Source organism: Corticium candelabrum, chromosome 11 (assembly GCF_963422355.1).
Source record: "Corticium candelabrum chromosome 11, ooCorCand1.1, whole genome shotgun sequence".
NCBI lineage: Eukaryota > Metazoa > Porifera > Homoscleromorpha > Homosclerophorida > Plakinidae > Corticium > Corticium candelabrum.
The window spans coordinates 1428354-1444051 of record NC_085095.1 but is presented as its reverse complement, the minus strand read 5'-3'; the positions used below and the strand labels follow the sequence as shown (position 1 = coordinate 1444051).

General features: G+C 40.0%; 4 protein-coding genes and 1 long non-coding RNA gene across 5 annotated transcripts; 4 read left to right on the top strand and 1 right to left on the bottom strand.

Annotated features, from left to right (window-relative positions):
- Nucleotides 1–201: 201 nt before the first annotated feature.
- Nucleotides 202–1067, top strand: LOC134187419 (hemicentin-1-like). The gene is made up of 3 exons (XM_062655537.1): nt 202–286; nt 360–626; nt 683–1067. The coding sequence occupies exons 1-3, from the start codon at nt 208–210 to the stop codon at nt 961–963; spliced, it is 627 nt and encodes a 208-aa protein (XP_062511521.1). The 5' UTR covers nt 202–207; the 3' UTR covers nt 964–1067.
- Nucleotides 1068–1287: 220 nt separating this feature from the next.
- LOC134187405 (uncharacterized) lies at nt 1288–2272 on the top strand. The gene is made up of 3 exons (XR_009971099.1): nt 1288–1555; nt 1616–1710; nt 1769–2272. It is a non-coding gene; the product is annotated as an uncharacterized LOC134187405 (long non-coding RNA).
- Nucleotides 2273–3905: 1633 nt separating this feature from the next.
- Nucleotides 3906–6685, top strand: LOC134187079 (uncharacterized). The gene is made up of 4 exons (XM_062655198.1): nt 3906–4036; nt 4572–5296; nt 5359–5508; nt 6208–6685. Exons 2-4 carry the CDS (start codon nt 4999–5001, stop codon nt 6549–6551), a joined length of 792 nt encoding a protein of 263 aa, XP_062511182.1. The 5' UTR covers nt 3906–4036; nt 4572–4998; the 3' UTR covers nt 6552–6685.
- Nucleotides 6686–7648: 963 nt separating this feature from the next.
- Nucleotides 7649–9197, bottom strand: LOC134186916 (uncharacterized). The gene has a single exon (XM_062655007.1). The coding sequence runs from the start codon at nt 9061–9063 to the stop codon at nt 7774–7776; it is 1290 nt and encodes a 429-aa protein (XP_062510991.1). The 5' UTR covers nt 9064–9197; the 3' UTR covers nt 7649–7773.
- Nucleotides 9198–10257: 1060 nt separating this feature from the next.
- On the top strand, nt 10258–14011 carry LOC134187051 (uncharacterized). Its single transcript, XM_062655165.1, has 6 exons — nt 10258–10392; nt 10541–11254; nt 11313–11471; nt 11547–11681; nt 11754–11897; nt 13522–14011. Exons 1-6 carry the CDS (start codon nt 10284–10286, stop codon nt 13866–13868), a joined length of 1608 nt encoding a protein of 535 aa, XP_062511149.1. The 5' UTR covers nt 10258–10283; the 3' UTR covers nt 13869–14011.
- The last annotated feature ends 1687 nt before the right edge of the window (nt 14012–15698 follow it).

Below are 15698 nucleotides of genomic sequence, written 5' to 3'. Positions count from 1 at the left end.
GGGCACAAGAAGAAAGACAACAAACACTAAGGAACGATGATCTCTTATAGAGTCCAATGCTATTTGCATATCCGCTCTTACCAATTTTGAAAACTGAATTACAATTTACGTGGGTATAGAATAGTAGTGTTGTCGTGCTCACATCCACTGGCTGCAACTTTTCGTCCCTAACGTTCTAATTATATATATATATATATATAACAAAGTATGCAGAATCAACTATCTATGTTGTTCTTCTTAGTTGATCTTCAGATATTGGTGTTTTCCTTTTTCTGTTTTGTAAAAGGTAGTATACGGATAATTTACAAATAAAGATGCTAAAAGTGCAAATTTAAATTATATAATGTTTGTCTTTCCAGTGTCTATGGGTGCAGTAGAAGTACAGCCAAGGAGCTGGTACGTACACGATGAAAATCGAAATAATACGATCCGCTTTCAGTGTTTGGGAGCAACTGGAGCGGTGTGGCTATTTAACGGACAACCAATATCTCGTTTGAATGCAACAGAATCGAGAATAGTTAACAAGCATATGATTCAAATTACTACGTTTCGATTCGAGTTTGCTGGAGTGTATACATGCAGAAATTCGTTGGCCGGAAAAGAAGAAGCTAACGCAACACTGCAAGGTGTGTATAGTGCAGTATACCGAGACAATGACCAATTGACATTTATGTGTCACCAGTTCAGCCTGAGTTTGCTGATCCTCGATCTATTGGAAAGATTGTAGCCTCTGGTGATCATGTTGAGTTGAACTGTTCTATTAGAGCGCACGTTTATCCTCCTGCTACGCTAGAATGGATGAAACGCGACATTAGTGGTGTAATACGACTTGGTGTACATGAACGGTATGTTGTGTCGCAAGCTAGACTGGACGACTCTGGTGAGTACATCTGCATAGCCACAAACAAGTACGCTTGGGCGTTTGCAACAAAATCAATATTCTTGAAAGTGTACGGTAAGTAACTTTAGTTATATCATAACCGATTTGAAAATTGTAAAATTGAGAGCATGCAGTGGCGGATTCAGAAAGAGGAGAGCACGGCAGCTCTGCATGACTCTCGTCTAAGTTCTGGCCTCAGTAGAACCGATCTGTTCAGATCTCTAGAAGCATTGAACGCTCCAACTGTATTTTGTACTATATATCACTAAATCTTGTAAAAACTCTATTTTATTTTATGAGCATGACAATGAAAAGTGACGTCATAAATCACAATTCGTAATCGCTACGAATTCTCAAGAAAATTATGAGTTCGCCACTACAGATTTATAAATGCATTTGCAGAACCAGGATATTGTCACCTCGAACACGTTCGTATAGATAACGCAGGCACAAACGTATCTGTGACGATCGAGACGTTTGGCACACCACGTGCTAACTTCTCTGCCATCTCTCCATGGTACGACATACAGAGAAACAAAGACGGACAGATCGTTTTGTCTCGATCTCTTTACGGTTTCAACGGATCGACGTCTCAGGTGTTTGGTAAGCTAACTCAGTTGGTCATCAATAGAAAATGGGATCAGACATTGAAAGAGAAATGCATAGCTAATGTCGGTAAGTCACAAACAAATACAAATGTAATGTAAACCATCAAAGTTAATGAAATATTTCAAGACCTAGGGACGGTGTCCAATAGACGTTGGAAAGTGTGTTTGCTGATTTTCTACACACCAAACGGTTCACTGTGTGAAACAAAATACCATGTTCAGGTAGAATGTTTTACAATAATATGGATGACGTCATAACTCGATCAATTTTTGCTCGTAGGTCGGATCGTTATTATTGCAGCTGGTTAGAGACATGTTCAACTACTTTGAATGTCACTTTACGTGGAAACTGCACTCAGTGTTTGTTAACAGCAGCCACAGTTGCTCGTCACTAAGGATAGGAGCCACAGTGACGAGCATTACAGATTCACTCGCCTGCCAGATTTTCTCTAGATTTGAATCTTGGCTTACACATTGGAAGTCCACGAATGGAATGGTTGAAAGAGTAAATATTCAACGCAGCCTTAAACATTCAGAAGTAAAAACACAGTACTGTAAAGCACAATCATTATCAAGTATTGCCAAGTTCAACAATTGCCACAGAGTCATATCTTGTTATACGAAATCAAACGTGAAAGACAAAACTGTCTGTCAATTACGAAATATGTCATACAAGAAGATCCACGAGGTCACTAAGCAGTCTACAAGAAAGAACTCCACTAAGAACTTAAGATTCTACTGCAATGTTGACGATAGTAACTAAATTAACTAAATAGAAGATGATTATGCGCGTACGTGCAAACACATTAAATGCAATTATTGCGTTTGACTGCCAATGTTAAATACCATATTTTAATTTAGATTTTTATAATACAATTACTAATTTATTGTAGATGTAACTTATGTAGTAAATAGTGTCTCCATAGCAACATTATCGTAATGACGTCACATAATGTGGCACATGCACAGATACGATCTGCACTTCTAGGTCATTGAGAAGACTGAATCCGCTCTTAACGTAGAATGCTTTTATCCTAAATTTTATCCTAAATTTTATCAACCTTATTTTAATTAAAGTAATAATGATAGCAAGAAAGAGATTTAATTATAAAGGCTCGAGCTGTCTAGTGAGTAACTAACTATGTGAGTAAGTAAATCAGCGAACCGTGATGGTATGTAGTAATCATGGTTATTTATGATGGTGTCAGTATAATGGTGTAGTAGCAGATGCTATGGTACTATGACAAAAAATCTTCAATTTTGACCACATGCATCTATGCATACCCACTTGTACATAGTTAGCTTACGTATCTATACAAGCGTGCAAACGCCTGCCTCTATACTTGCTGTCGGGACAGGGTATGTGCCTACAATTGCATTAGAGCCAGCAGTTGCTGAGTACTCCATAGTCTAGAGAAATTAATATCAATAAATGTAGTTGTTCTAGACGTCACGTAGAATTAAGTTTGATCAAATAATTTACTAAAAAACGCTTTTGTCTACTAAATTCAATATTATATTACATGGACACGTGACTCACACACGAAGCCTTAGTATCCCGATATTTGATTAATTAATTAAAGCGCATTAAAACATTACATACATAATGTCACAAAATTTAAGACCCCACCTACAAAACCTGGCGCCCCACGATAGGTCCCTCAGTGGCGTATATTGAGAGAGTTGGTTCAGATTGGGGTCACGCGCCTGTAGCTCTGAAACGTCAATAATGACGTCAAAACATATACGTAGACTCGTTTTTTTCGAAAATTACGCACTTCGGAAACGACATCGACTAATCAGATTATTGTCCCGGATATTTTACTGTCCCGAACTTGTGTTAATTAATCTACTTGTAGTAGAAATGAGCGTAGCGTAGCATGGGCTAGATCGGACAGTAGCCTCATCATTTGTAGGCGTGGTCATAAAAATTGTGGACTATAAATATGTGTGAAGACCAAAGCTGTCTACTCTGTGTCTAGAGTACGTATATACACGCGACCCTTTTTCCAGTTTGGATTTGCCACTGATTCTACCGTATCAGTCAATAGGAGCCAATAAAAAGAGTGGGTACATAAAAGTGGGCGTGTCTCTTAGCATTCTGAAGTTTCTCCCATTTCTAGAGGTCACGCTACGACCCTGAGTAGATGTCCACTCTCGCAGCTGCATGCAGGAACGGCTCTTGTCTGTTACCCAAGAACGTCCCAAAGAGCACTCACACAATACTTGAGCTATTATCTGATTACTAAAACTAGCTCTAATAGTCTGTTAACTAGATACAAAGCCTAGGGCATATGACGTGCTACGCCACGTCAATTACTCAAGCGCGGGGGTTCACATAGCATGTACACGCTTGAAAATTGATTCTAGACCCTCCCGGTGTTGTCCTTATACGGGAACCAGGGGCAACAGCGCGAGGAGAGGGTCTGGTAGTACGAGGAACCTAGCACGAACATGGGTTTAGCAATTACGCGAATATCACTGCTACTAGCTGCCGTCAGAGTTCTTGAAATGGACGATCAAACAGTTGACGATCATTTAGTGAAGGGTAAGTTGACAGCCAGCGGACTAGTCGCATGGATACATAGAGCGTGGTAGCTAGAACATGGATGGCAGGGATGTTGACGTGCTCTAAGACCTGAAGCCGTGAGGGCTTATCACCGAGGTAGTTGACCGAGCCCAATTACCGAGGTGCTAAGCGCTCACGGCTGAGGTGTCTTATTACGCCAACATCCCGACCACCCACTTTATAATTGAGTAAGTAACACATTAAAATGACCGTTTTATGCAGCCTTGATTGAATAAATGGCTAGAGTAGGAAAAGTGATTTCTAGTGTAGACCTCAGGTGTTATATTGTTGGCCATATTTTGTATTGTTTTGCTGATCCTATCTACGTGTTGTTTCGCTGATCTAACACCTGCAATAGACCACCAACGTCACGTGATATGTTATAATTTTACTCTCTAGACTGCTCTAGACATTGTCACAATAGTCCTGTTTTTGTATAATATTTAATTGAGTAGCACGACCACAAGTAACCATGTCTAGATCACCTTTACGTATACTCCATTCTTCTTGTTAGATCTCGAGTACTGCTTGATGTCTAGCCGATTCAACACATACACAACAAGACACGAGCTCGTAGTTCACAAGCAACGCGACTTTGTTGCAGATTGTGTCTGCAATGGAACCGTGCACGACCGAATTACGTGGAAAGGCAAAGCTGCAACTAGTGAACGTACAGATATCGTCAACTCAGAGACACGATCGGCAGATCGATACTAAGACTGCGTAACGCATCGAAGCAAGACGAGGATCAACTGTGTTGTCTTCAGGGCAAGCGTGGGGACTGCCGTCATCTTGTTGTAGTCGACAAACCAATTGTCACACTGTCTTCCCTAAAATGCGGAAATACGTGTACTGCTAGTGACGAGAACAGCAGAAGTGTCTGTATCCAATGTAATCTGTATATATCATCAACCGACCAAACAGATCTGTTTCGATGCTCTATGCATGTCTTTATAAACAACAACAAAACTTCAAGCTACGACAACGGCTCTTCAAATAGCACAAGAACAGATGTATCTGGAAACTCTCTATCTATAATGACTTACAAATTTAGACAAGAAGTGCACAGCGGTGACGTTCTGGACTGTCGATGGATTTGTGAAGATGGCAGTGTGATAGAGTCTGAATCCCGTATGCAGACGGCATGGCTTCAAGCGCGTATCCAGCAGCTTGATAGTGTCAGTGTTTCTGCAGTCTTTGCAAACCAAAAAACGACATACAGCACGACGGAAAAGCAAGGTACGTATAATAAAATGAGATTCAGTGTCGGTTTTAGTTACTAAATGTTAATATAATTTTAGATATTACTTGGATTATTGTTCTGTCTGTATTGCCACCTGTAGCATTTACAGCAATTGTGCTACTTGGTGTAGTCTGTCATTATCAAAGAAGACGGCGTAATCCAGTTCTGCCTGAAGACATAGAATTTCAACCACTTGAGCAACATGAAGGTTTGCGGCATGTTGAAATTTTAGTTGTTATACACACATGGCTATTCTTGAAGCAAAAATAAACGCACATAACAGTAATACTTATAGCAAGTTATTTAAAAATTTGTAAAAAATTTGGTTAAAATTGTCTATGACTATAATTTTGTTTACACTAGTAATTGAAGCTGTGTTTACACCGTAGTTCCATGCACAGCTATGTGAGCCTTCTGCCCACGATACGATTGTCGATAATTACGAATTTAGACGTTATTTTTCTTTTCAGAGAGTTGCTTGTAATAGGACGCTTTTGCTGTATATGCTGTAGTACATTGTAATGTTGTACCAAAAAATCAATAAACAGAGTTGAAATTTGCACGGATGCCTCAAGGTTAGCTGTGCTAATTGCGAAGTAACATGTTACTGCTAGCATACACACACATGTACCATCTAACTAGCTTGAGTAGTGCATGCGTGCTTCAAATCACGTTAGGCAGCTACTCGTATTAATTTAACGGCTTAAGCAAAACTTTTTAGTCTCGTGCCATTTCTTTTACTGTTGCTCATAAAGGTTATGTACGTTAACGGTCTAGTCTTTTTGTGTACAATACTTGCTTGATAATCAGACTTTTGAACTGGAACATGATATATATATATATATATATATATATATATATATATATATATATAGTATACTAATATGTATATTTTCTGTTTCATCAGAAAACACAGTAGAAGTGTCACTATCACATTCTGCAAATGAAACACCGACTGCAAGACAGTTAACTGACGTTGCTCGCGCAGCATCCGTGACTAAAAGAAGAAGTGAATTTGTTGCTCTCCTAGATTCGGAAATGTTTTCCGTATCGACCATCAAAGTGATACAAGAAGAACACAGTGAACCATTTCAGCATACTCGAGCCATGCTGGAGAAGTGGTGCAACGAGATGGACAGACAGGCAACTCGCCGTAAAATAATCGAAGCATTGTTACAAATGGGACTAACGAGACCTGCGCGTAAGGTATTTGGAAAAGAGTTAGTAGAGTTCGTTAGGAAAACGAAATGATTATGTAGACTCTAGAGGTAATCTTAGACTAAGTTTATGTTGGACATTCAAAAACTAGAAATCGATGTATGCATGAATCAACACTCGATATACTATCTGTATCCAAACATGCAAAATTATACGAGCAATGTACATTGAACTCAACTCAGTAACTCGTAGTTTGTTGCAGTGTGTACTAGAAATGAGGACAGTCTACGTGGTAAAATAGACAATATATTACTGACAGTAGTAGTCAAGTGTATCAGCTTTCTTTCTAGTAGACTGAAGTAGGATTTATATGCTGATTAGATGCACTTGTAGCTAAAATTGTAAATTGCTGGAATCATATTACAATTATTGAATTTTGACAACCGGTCAGATGGACAAACAGACAGATAGACAGACAGACAGGCGGCCAGGCAGCAAGACAGCCAGCCATACAGCCAGCCAGATTGTACATTTGAACTCTTACTCTACTAATAGCAATCGCTAATTTTACGCATGCGTAACAATAACAGTCAATGAACAAAATTTTGAACGTCTTTATCATACAGATAATCATCAAAATTGCACTTAGACAACTTCGAAAACTTCTTAATAATGACACGAGAGTTGCAAGACTGTACAACTATAGACACTTGCTTTCTCCAGCTATCTCTAAAGTCTGTTTCACTGCTTTTTCCATTTGCATTTCTTGAAATTTTGGAGATCTTATCGAGATAGTCTTCAGCAACAGGGCCCCCAAAACCAAAGTGTTTAAGAACCAGTGGAATACATGTTGTATCAGATCCTGCAATAGACTGCTGTTGACTATGTTTTGTCATTTTGCGTTTTTCTCTCAACTCAGCTGCATAACCTGATATTTTGGCAGCTGATTGTACGGTGTCATAACAGACAGACAGACAGACAGACAGACAGACAGACAGACAGACAGACAGACAGACAGACAGACAGACGGACAGACAGACAGACAGACAGACAGACAGACAGACAGACAGACAGACAGACGGACGGACAGACAGACAGACAGATGGTTTATTGGATGTATACAGTATCCTGTAAAGTGACATTGTCAAGTGTGACAGACAGACAGACAGACAGACAGACAGACAGACAGACAGACAGACAGACAGACAGACAGACAGACAGACAGACAGATTTGTTTTATTGTCATCAAACGTCACTACTTACATCACTTGCTGCAGTACTAAAAGTTCTACTTTCCTACTGTTCTTCGTTTTAATTAATGAATAGAACTATGAATGGCTTTGTCCATCTCTAGCTTGTCTTGTCCATCCAAACAATTCAATGAAAGCCTAGATAGCTTTCTTAAAACAACTCTACTGTTACATTTCTGAATAATCACAGAAAATCTTCTTCTCCAATAGCTTCTAAACGCTGCTTCATTTTTCCTTCCCAGCATGTCTTTGGACTTCTTTGCAAGTTCATTTAAAAATTCCTCTGCTTTGGGTCCCCAACGACCAAAGTGTTCGAACACCAGAGGAGTAACAAAAGGCTTAGAACCATCTGGTAATGATTCTTTGCGATACTTTACTTCCTTCCTTGCCTCTCGTTTTGTTGCTGCATATCCACATGTCGTGGACGCTCCCTTGATGGTATCTTTGCTCCAGGGATGAGCCATAGCAACATCTATCTCTTTTGTTGTTCCTGAGTCTACGTCGTAAAATGTGATGTCTGGTCTATCTTCAGTGTGGATGTATCTGTGTCTTGGCTCAATCTGGTGGCATATGAGCAAATCGCTGAGACACTCGCTCCATCCAGAAACTAGGGTGTTGTGCGTCCAGACAGGACCTCCCCCATACTTACATGTAATCAAGTGATATCCTTCTCTGTCCAGCTCTGCTCCACACTCACATTTTACAAGGAGCTGACTGAATGGCAGACAGACACCCAACCTCAGACAAGACGCTAGACGAAATTCATTCTGCTTTAGTGCGTGCTTGTCTGAAGTGGGGACTGTTTCAAGCCATCCTCCCGCCCCTCGTCCTTGCAAGGATCTCATTCTTCCCGCGTCCTTTTCCTCAACTATTCTATTGGTAAATGTTGCTGCTTCCATGCAGGAAATGTCCGTTGATAAACGATGCTGTAGTTTCCTGGGGTTCTTGATCATCTCCTCTAGAGTGTGATATATAACTTCTTCTTCATCGTCCAAGTTTGACTTGGGAGGAAGATTAGACACTGCTTGATACAAGGTTGACCTTATGGTAGAGGAATCATTCTTAGGGCTGCTTTGATAGAGATTTTCTAAGTCCCGACACATTGATGGAAATCTGTTGGGGAGTTCTTTAAGTGAGTGTGCCCATGCTGCCAAAAATGCAGCAGGAGCTGTACCTCGAATTGACGTGAGCCCGAATCCACCGAATTTAATTTTCAGGGATGCTTGTTTCCACTTGGTGTCGTCCAACCGATCCAATCCTATGATGTCAGTGAAAGTCTTTCTGGTAAGGAGGTCATGGATACCCGCAGCTTCTGATACATCCCTGGGAGATACAGTCCTGGCAAGATGATTCATTTTTGGGACGTGGCAATGTCTGAGTAACAGAAGACTGCACTGAGGATCATCAAGATCTTTTAGCTTAGAGCAAAGTGAACTGCCATCCTGTGCTACCCTTGTACAACTTGATTGGATGTAACTAGGTGCGCCTATAGGCGTCGCCAACACATGGACTCCTACTCTTGTAACAGACAGACAGACAGACAGACAGACAGACAGACAGACAGACAGACAGACAGACAGACGGACAGACAGACAGACAGATGGTTTATTGGATGTATACAGTATCCTGTAAAGTGACATTGTCAAGTGTGACAGACAGACAGACAGACAGACAGACAGACAGACAGACAGACAGACAGACAGACAGACAGACAGACAGACAGACGGACAGACAGACAGACAGATGGTTTATTGGATGTATACAGTATCCTGTAAAGTGACATTGTCAAGTGTGACAGACAGACAGACAGACAGACAGACAGACAGACAGACAGGCAGACAAAAGTCTTATCAAAATTGGCAGAAGCAGATGGATTCGCGGCTTCAGTAAGGGAGGAGCGCAAGAGGAAGAAATATGCTATGCTAGCCTGGGGTACTACCAGCCCAAAACTCATCCCGTTAGTCTTTGAAGATTTGGGGAGGTGGGGCAAGAAGCAGAAAGATACCTGAATACTTTTGAGTCCAGAGCAAGAGACTGTGAAGGGAAGAGAAACCGTTCTGAGTTTGCCTGTTACTGGAGGAAACGTGTGCACATATAGCTGTAATTGTGCAGATAGCTAATGCCGGAGTGATACTAGAAAAATTGAAGAGGATAACAGGAGTTCGAGAAGATAGGGTTATGGTGAAGAATTGGATGTACAATGTAGTGTTCACTAGTTCGTTAATTATACAGTGTAGTTGCAGTTTGTGGTAGTTAATTTGCGTGTGACGGAAATGGCATAGGCAGTTTTAGTCCTTTTCTAGAAGTCTGAAACAGAGATCATTGCTACAAGAATTAGTGTATATTTAGTGTTTGTAATTGTGCCTAAAATTTATTGAAATACATGAAGACAGACAGACAGACAGACAGAGACAGACAACAATAAATAAAAAATAATTACCAAACATACGTGTAAATTACGAGCCACAGTAGAGTTCGAATACAAGATTTGACCGCTCACGAGACAATACGCTAATTCGACCAACACGTCGACGCATACTCAGACGCCATTTTACTCTCACAGTGACGCATTGACATGGCTTTCAAGAGAATGTTTTTCTTCCTATCACTATGTGTGGTTACCCTAGACCAACCTGAACTCAACTCCGCAACTCCGAACGATGACGACCAGCGTCATCGTTTAGGTAAGGATTCCACCACAGTTTGTGCCTTTCCAAACAGGCTTGCTGTCGTGCAAGCAGGAAGATTGTTGTTGTTGTTAGTGCTGTTGTTCTATTGAGGTTACATGACTGCTAGATTAACCTCAAGGTTGACCGTGTTCTTCTGCTCTAGATCAGTGTTCTCTGTCTAGCATAACCAAAATTTATGCAAAAAGTGGCCATCTCGTTGTTCATAAGGAAAGTTTGTTTGTCGCCAATTGTGTATGCGGAGGAACGTCGAACACTCCAATCACGTGGACAGGGAATGCTGTAGACAACGGACGTGGTAGTAGTCAAATTGTCACGTTTGGTAGATCGAAATACAAATTGCCGAACGTGTCTACGAGCGACGAAGGACATTTGTGTTGCGTTCAGGGCGAGCACTCGGCATGTCTCTACTTGCTAGTCGTCGATGCGCCCGTCGTCACCCTGTCCTATCGAAATCACGTGACGTGCAAGAATGAAACTTCAGGCAAAGCTACGAACGCTGTCTCCATTCAGTGTAATGTTTCATCACACGTCGAGCAGGATCTCACTCAAGGTTTTATGCAAGTATACATCAATGACGTCGGGACGGTAAGCTACGATCAAACGCCGTCAAAGAGCACTTTCAAAGATCTATCGGGAAATAGTGTGTACACTAAGGCATTTGAGTTTCGAGAAGAATTGCGTGATGGTGACGTTATGGATTGTCGATGGATTCGCGAAGATGGCAAAATAGTAAAGTCGAAGGTTCAGCCAGTGGTAAAATTTCATACGTGTTCTGTGCCAACTGTCTCTTTCACGACAATTGCTGCTTCGACTGTTGGATCAACGAACAGCACGACAGCAGCTATGACTAGCCAAAGTAAGTTTTCAAAACAAAGTGTTTTGATTCTATTTGTGAGTTTAGCATACAATTGTAGATGATGGTCTCATCATTGGCTTGCCTGTATCGTTCATTGTAATTGTGCTGCTTTTTCTACTGGCATATCGTTTTCGAAAAAAAATCAAACATAAATTGGTCGAGATAAGAGAAAGATGGTCTCAACCGATGAATGATTTACAAACAACAAACCAAAACGGTGTGTACAGTAAGCCAATATTAATTGACTATACAGTCACAAATCATCTGCATGACAATAGATTTCTTTTTGTAGAGAACCATAGAGAAGAAGAGTCGGCGACGGTGGGTTTAGGTTTATCAGATGATGATGAAGGTCTTGAAGGGTTGCCAAACCATGCAACTACAGAGACATCAAGTCACTTGCCACCTTCAGACAGTTCTCCACTAGGCAAGAAAGCCACTTGAACATACATTTCAATTGTCTCTAATTTGATTGGTCAACATTTCTGTTGTATTTTAGTAGGTAATTGCCTAAACCCAATTTCTGAGACAGAGACAGGTAGTCCACCTACTAGTGAAATACTCAACGAGACTGAGAATAATGCAAGTCCTAGAAGAAATACATCAATTGACAAAGAATTTCAATCACCTGAGCAACATGAAGGTTTGCAGCATGTTGCAATTTTTGTTGTTATACACACATGGCTTTTCTTAATAACTTAAAGCAAAAATATACGCACATAATAGTAATATTTATAGCAAATTACTTAAATTTTGTAAAAAAAGTTGGTTAAAATTGTCTATGGCTATTATTTCGTTTACACTAGTAATCGAAGCTGTGTTTACACAGTCGTTCCATGCACAGCTATATGAACCTTCTGACAACGATACGATTGTCGAGAATTACGAATTTAGACACCATTTTTTCAGAGAGTTGCTTGTAACAGGACGCTTTTATTGTATATGCTGCAGTACATTCTAATGTTGCACCAAAAAAAGTAATAAACAGAGTTGAAATTTGCACGGATGCCTGAAGGCTAGCTGTGCAAATTGCGAAGTAACATGTTACTGCTAGCATACGTATACATGTAACATCTAACTAGCTTGAGTAGTGCATGCGTGGTCCAATTCTATCACATCACGTTATGTAGCTACTAGTCATGAATTTAACGGCTTAATTAACTTAAGTATACACTTTCAAATATACATAAATATTATTCAATATAGAGTTGAAACGACATTTGCAGAATTTGCGAAATATCGCTATACATACATAGATACATACATACATACATACATACATACATATATATATATATATATATATATATATATATATATATATATATATATATATATATATATATAATGGCCATGCATACTAGTAAGATTGCTAAAGTTGCTTCGAATGGGATATATATATATATATATATATATATATATATATTTATATATATATATATACAGACATGGGCATAATTAAGGAGCCACCTCCTTATCGGCTGAGGCATGGAAATCAACAATTGCAGATTTATGGTTATACCTGCTGACCCGCTGATTCTACATCAAATCATGCTATTTGGCTATTTTTATTGTTCTGATTGGATGCTTTGACAACTCGAAGCAACAAAAGATTAGAGAATGACCAGACTAACCACCGTCAACATACATTACCATGTCTAAATCGTTCATGTTGTGACGTCACAAGAGGAGACATACAGTATGCAAGTAAACTGAAACGTATAGTCTTCTCTGACGTAAACAAAGTATTTTTATTGCTTAGAATCTTTTTGAAAACGATTTTTATTATTAACTTTTAAACTGATTGAACTGACAGCAAGAAGCAGTCACGTAGGTCACACATGATCACCTCCAATCTCAAACATGTGGATGGCACAATCAGAGCCTATACCTCACTATTATGACTTGCATTAATTTACTAAAAGTGCAGCCGTGGTCGTAGATGCATGCTCTTGCACTGTCTGAGAAAGTCCAATAATTTCTGTGTGTGCGTGCGTGTGTGTTTGTGTGTTTGTGTGTGTGTGTGTGTGCGCGCGCGCGTGTGTGTTTGTGTGTTTGTGTGTGTGTGTGCGTGTGTGTGTGTGTGTGTGTGTGTGTGTGTGTGTGTGTGTGTGTGTGTGTGTGTATGTGTGTGTGTGTGTGTGTGTGTGTGTGTGTGTGTGTGTGTGTGTGTGTGTGTGTGTGTGTGTGTGTGTGTGTGTGTGTGTGTGTGTGTGTGTGTGTGTGTGTGTGTAGTATACTAATATGTATATTTTCTATTTTACCAGAAAACACATTAGAAGTGTCACTATATCATTCTGCAAATGAAACACTGACTGAAAAGCAGTTAACTGACGTTGCTCGCAAAGCAGTTGTGATTAACAACAGAACTGAATTTTTTAAAGTCCTAGATGGAAAAATGTTTTCCATGGCGACCATCAAAAGGATACAAGAAGAAGAACACGGGAAACCATTGGACCAAACTCAAGTCATGCTTGAGAAGTGGCACAACAAGATGGGCAGACAGGCAACTCGCCGTAAAGTAATTAAAGCATTGTTAGAAATTGGACTAACAAAACCTGCGTGTGATATATTTGGAGACAAGTTAGTAGAGTTTGTTAGGAAAACTAAATGATTATGTAGACGCTAGAGGTCATCTTAGACTAAGTGTATGTTTGACATTCAAAAACTAAAGATCGATGTATGCATGAATCAACACTCGATATACTATCTGTATCCAAACATGCAAAATTATACGAGCAATGTACATTAAACTCAACTCAGTAACTCGTAGTTTGTTGCAGTGTGTACTAGAAATGAGGACAGTCTACGTGGTAAAATAGACAATATATTACTGACAGTAGTAGTCAAGTGTACCAGCTTTCTTTCTAGTAGACTGGAGTAGGATTTATATGCTGACTAGATGCACGTGTAGCTAAAATTGTAAATTGCTAGAATCGTGTTACAATTATTGAATTTTGACAAACAGACAGATAGACAGACAGACAGGCAGCAAGACAGCCAGCCAGACAGACAGACAGACAGACAGACAGACAGACAGACAGACAGACAGACAGACAGACAAAGAGACAGACAGACAGACAAAGAGACAGACAGACAGACAGACAGACAGACAGACAGACAGACAGACAGACAGACAGACAGACAGGTAGAACCAAGCCCTATTGGCTTGGATAGTATTTAGTTGCTTTGCTTAGATGGTGTATAATAGTTCAATGTTTGAAAATATATGTATTGACAGACAGACAGACGGAGCAGTTCTTGACGACAGCGGGTATCATCTTTTAACATGCAAGGTTGGTGGTGGCCCAGTTTGGAGTCACGAATCCATTGCAAATGTTTGGGCTGATTGTCTAAGTGAACTTCACATACCACACAGGAGAGAGCCAAAACATCGCTACTCAAACTCAGATAATAGACCAGACATTATAGCACTTGATACATCTTCTGGTATGAGTATTGATCTAGACATCTCTCTTGCCCATCCCTGGAGCTCAGAGGTATTTCCCTCATCCTCAAAAGTAGATGGTCTAGCTTCAAAGCGAAGAGAAGAAAAGAAAAAAAATCAAATATCAAGATGAAAGGCTACCAACTGGCAACCAAATAATCTTTAAGCCTTTAGTCATTGAACACTTCGGTAGATGGGGTTATGAAGGAGACCAATACCTACGTTCTCTCGAATCTCAATCTTTTGATAAAAATGGTCGGCGCAACTCGGCACAATTTATGGATCACTGGCGGAAAAGGTTCAGCATTCAATTACAGCGATGCAATGCTAGAGTAATCCAACGCAAGATGTCATTCTTGGGTAGCAGAGTCCACGCAAAAACAACCCGCTTTCATCTCCAATAATTAGTGTTGTAACAACTGGACCCTCTTTGGGTTCTTTAGCAGTTAGAAAATGTAATTTTTAGTTCTTAGTTGGTTCTATAGTTGATATCTGTAGTCTCTAAGTGATTCTGTATAATTTGACTCGTAGTTACATATTGTATGTTGCTAGATTCATGTTTCAAATATATGTATTGGACAGACAGACAGACAGACAGACAGCCTCCACAAGCTGACACGTGTCTTCCCTGGAGGAGAAGAAGATGAGAACATACACAATAGAGACTACCAAAGTAGTTTGCATTAAAATAAAGCTGAACTCAGTAGATTTCTTGTATTTAGTGTTAGAAATGTAACGTAGAGTTTGTGTTTCAATAAATGAAATTGACAGACAGACAGACAGACAGAAAGACAGACAGACAGATTGATATATTTCAAGGGCGGCGGAGTGAGTTGAAAGTTGAGGGGGCTGAAAGGGTAAACATTACAGAAAGCAGAAATTCTACAGCATAAAGTTGATAAAGTTGGGGGGCTCTAGCCCCCCCAGCCCCCCCGGCTCCGCCGCCCCTGTATTTGAAATCTTACTCTACCAATAACAATCGCTAACTGTACGTAT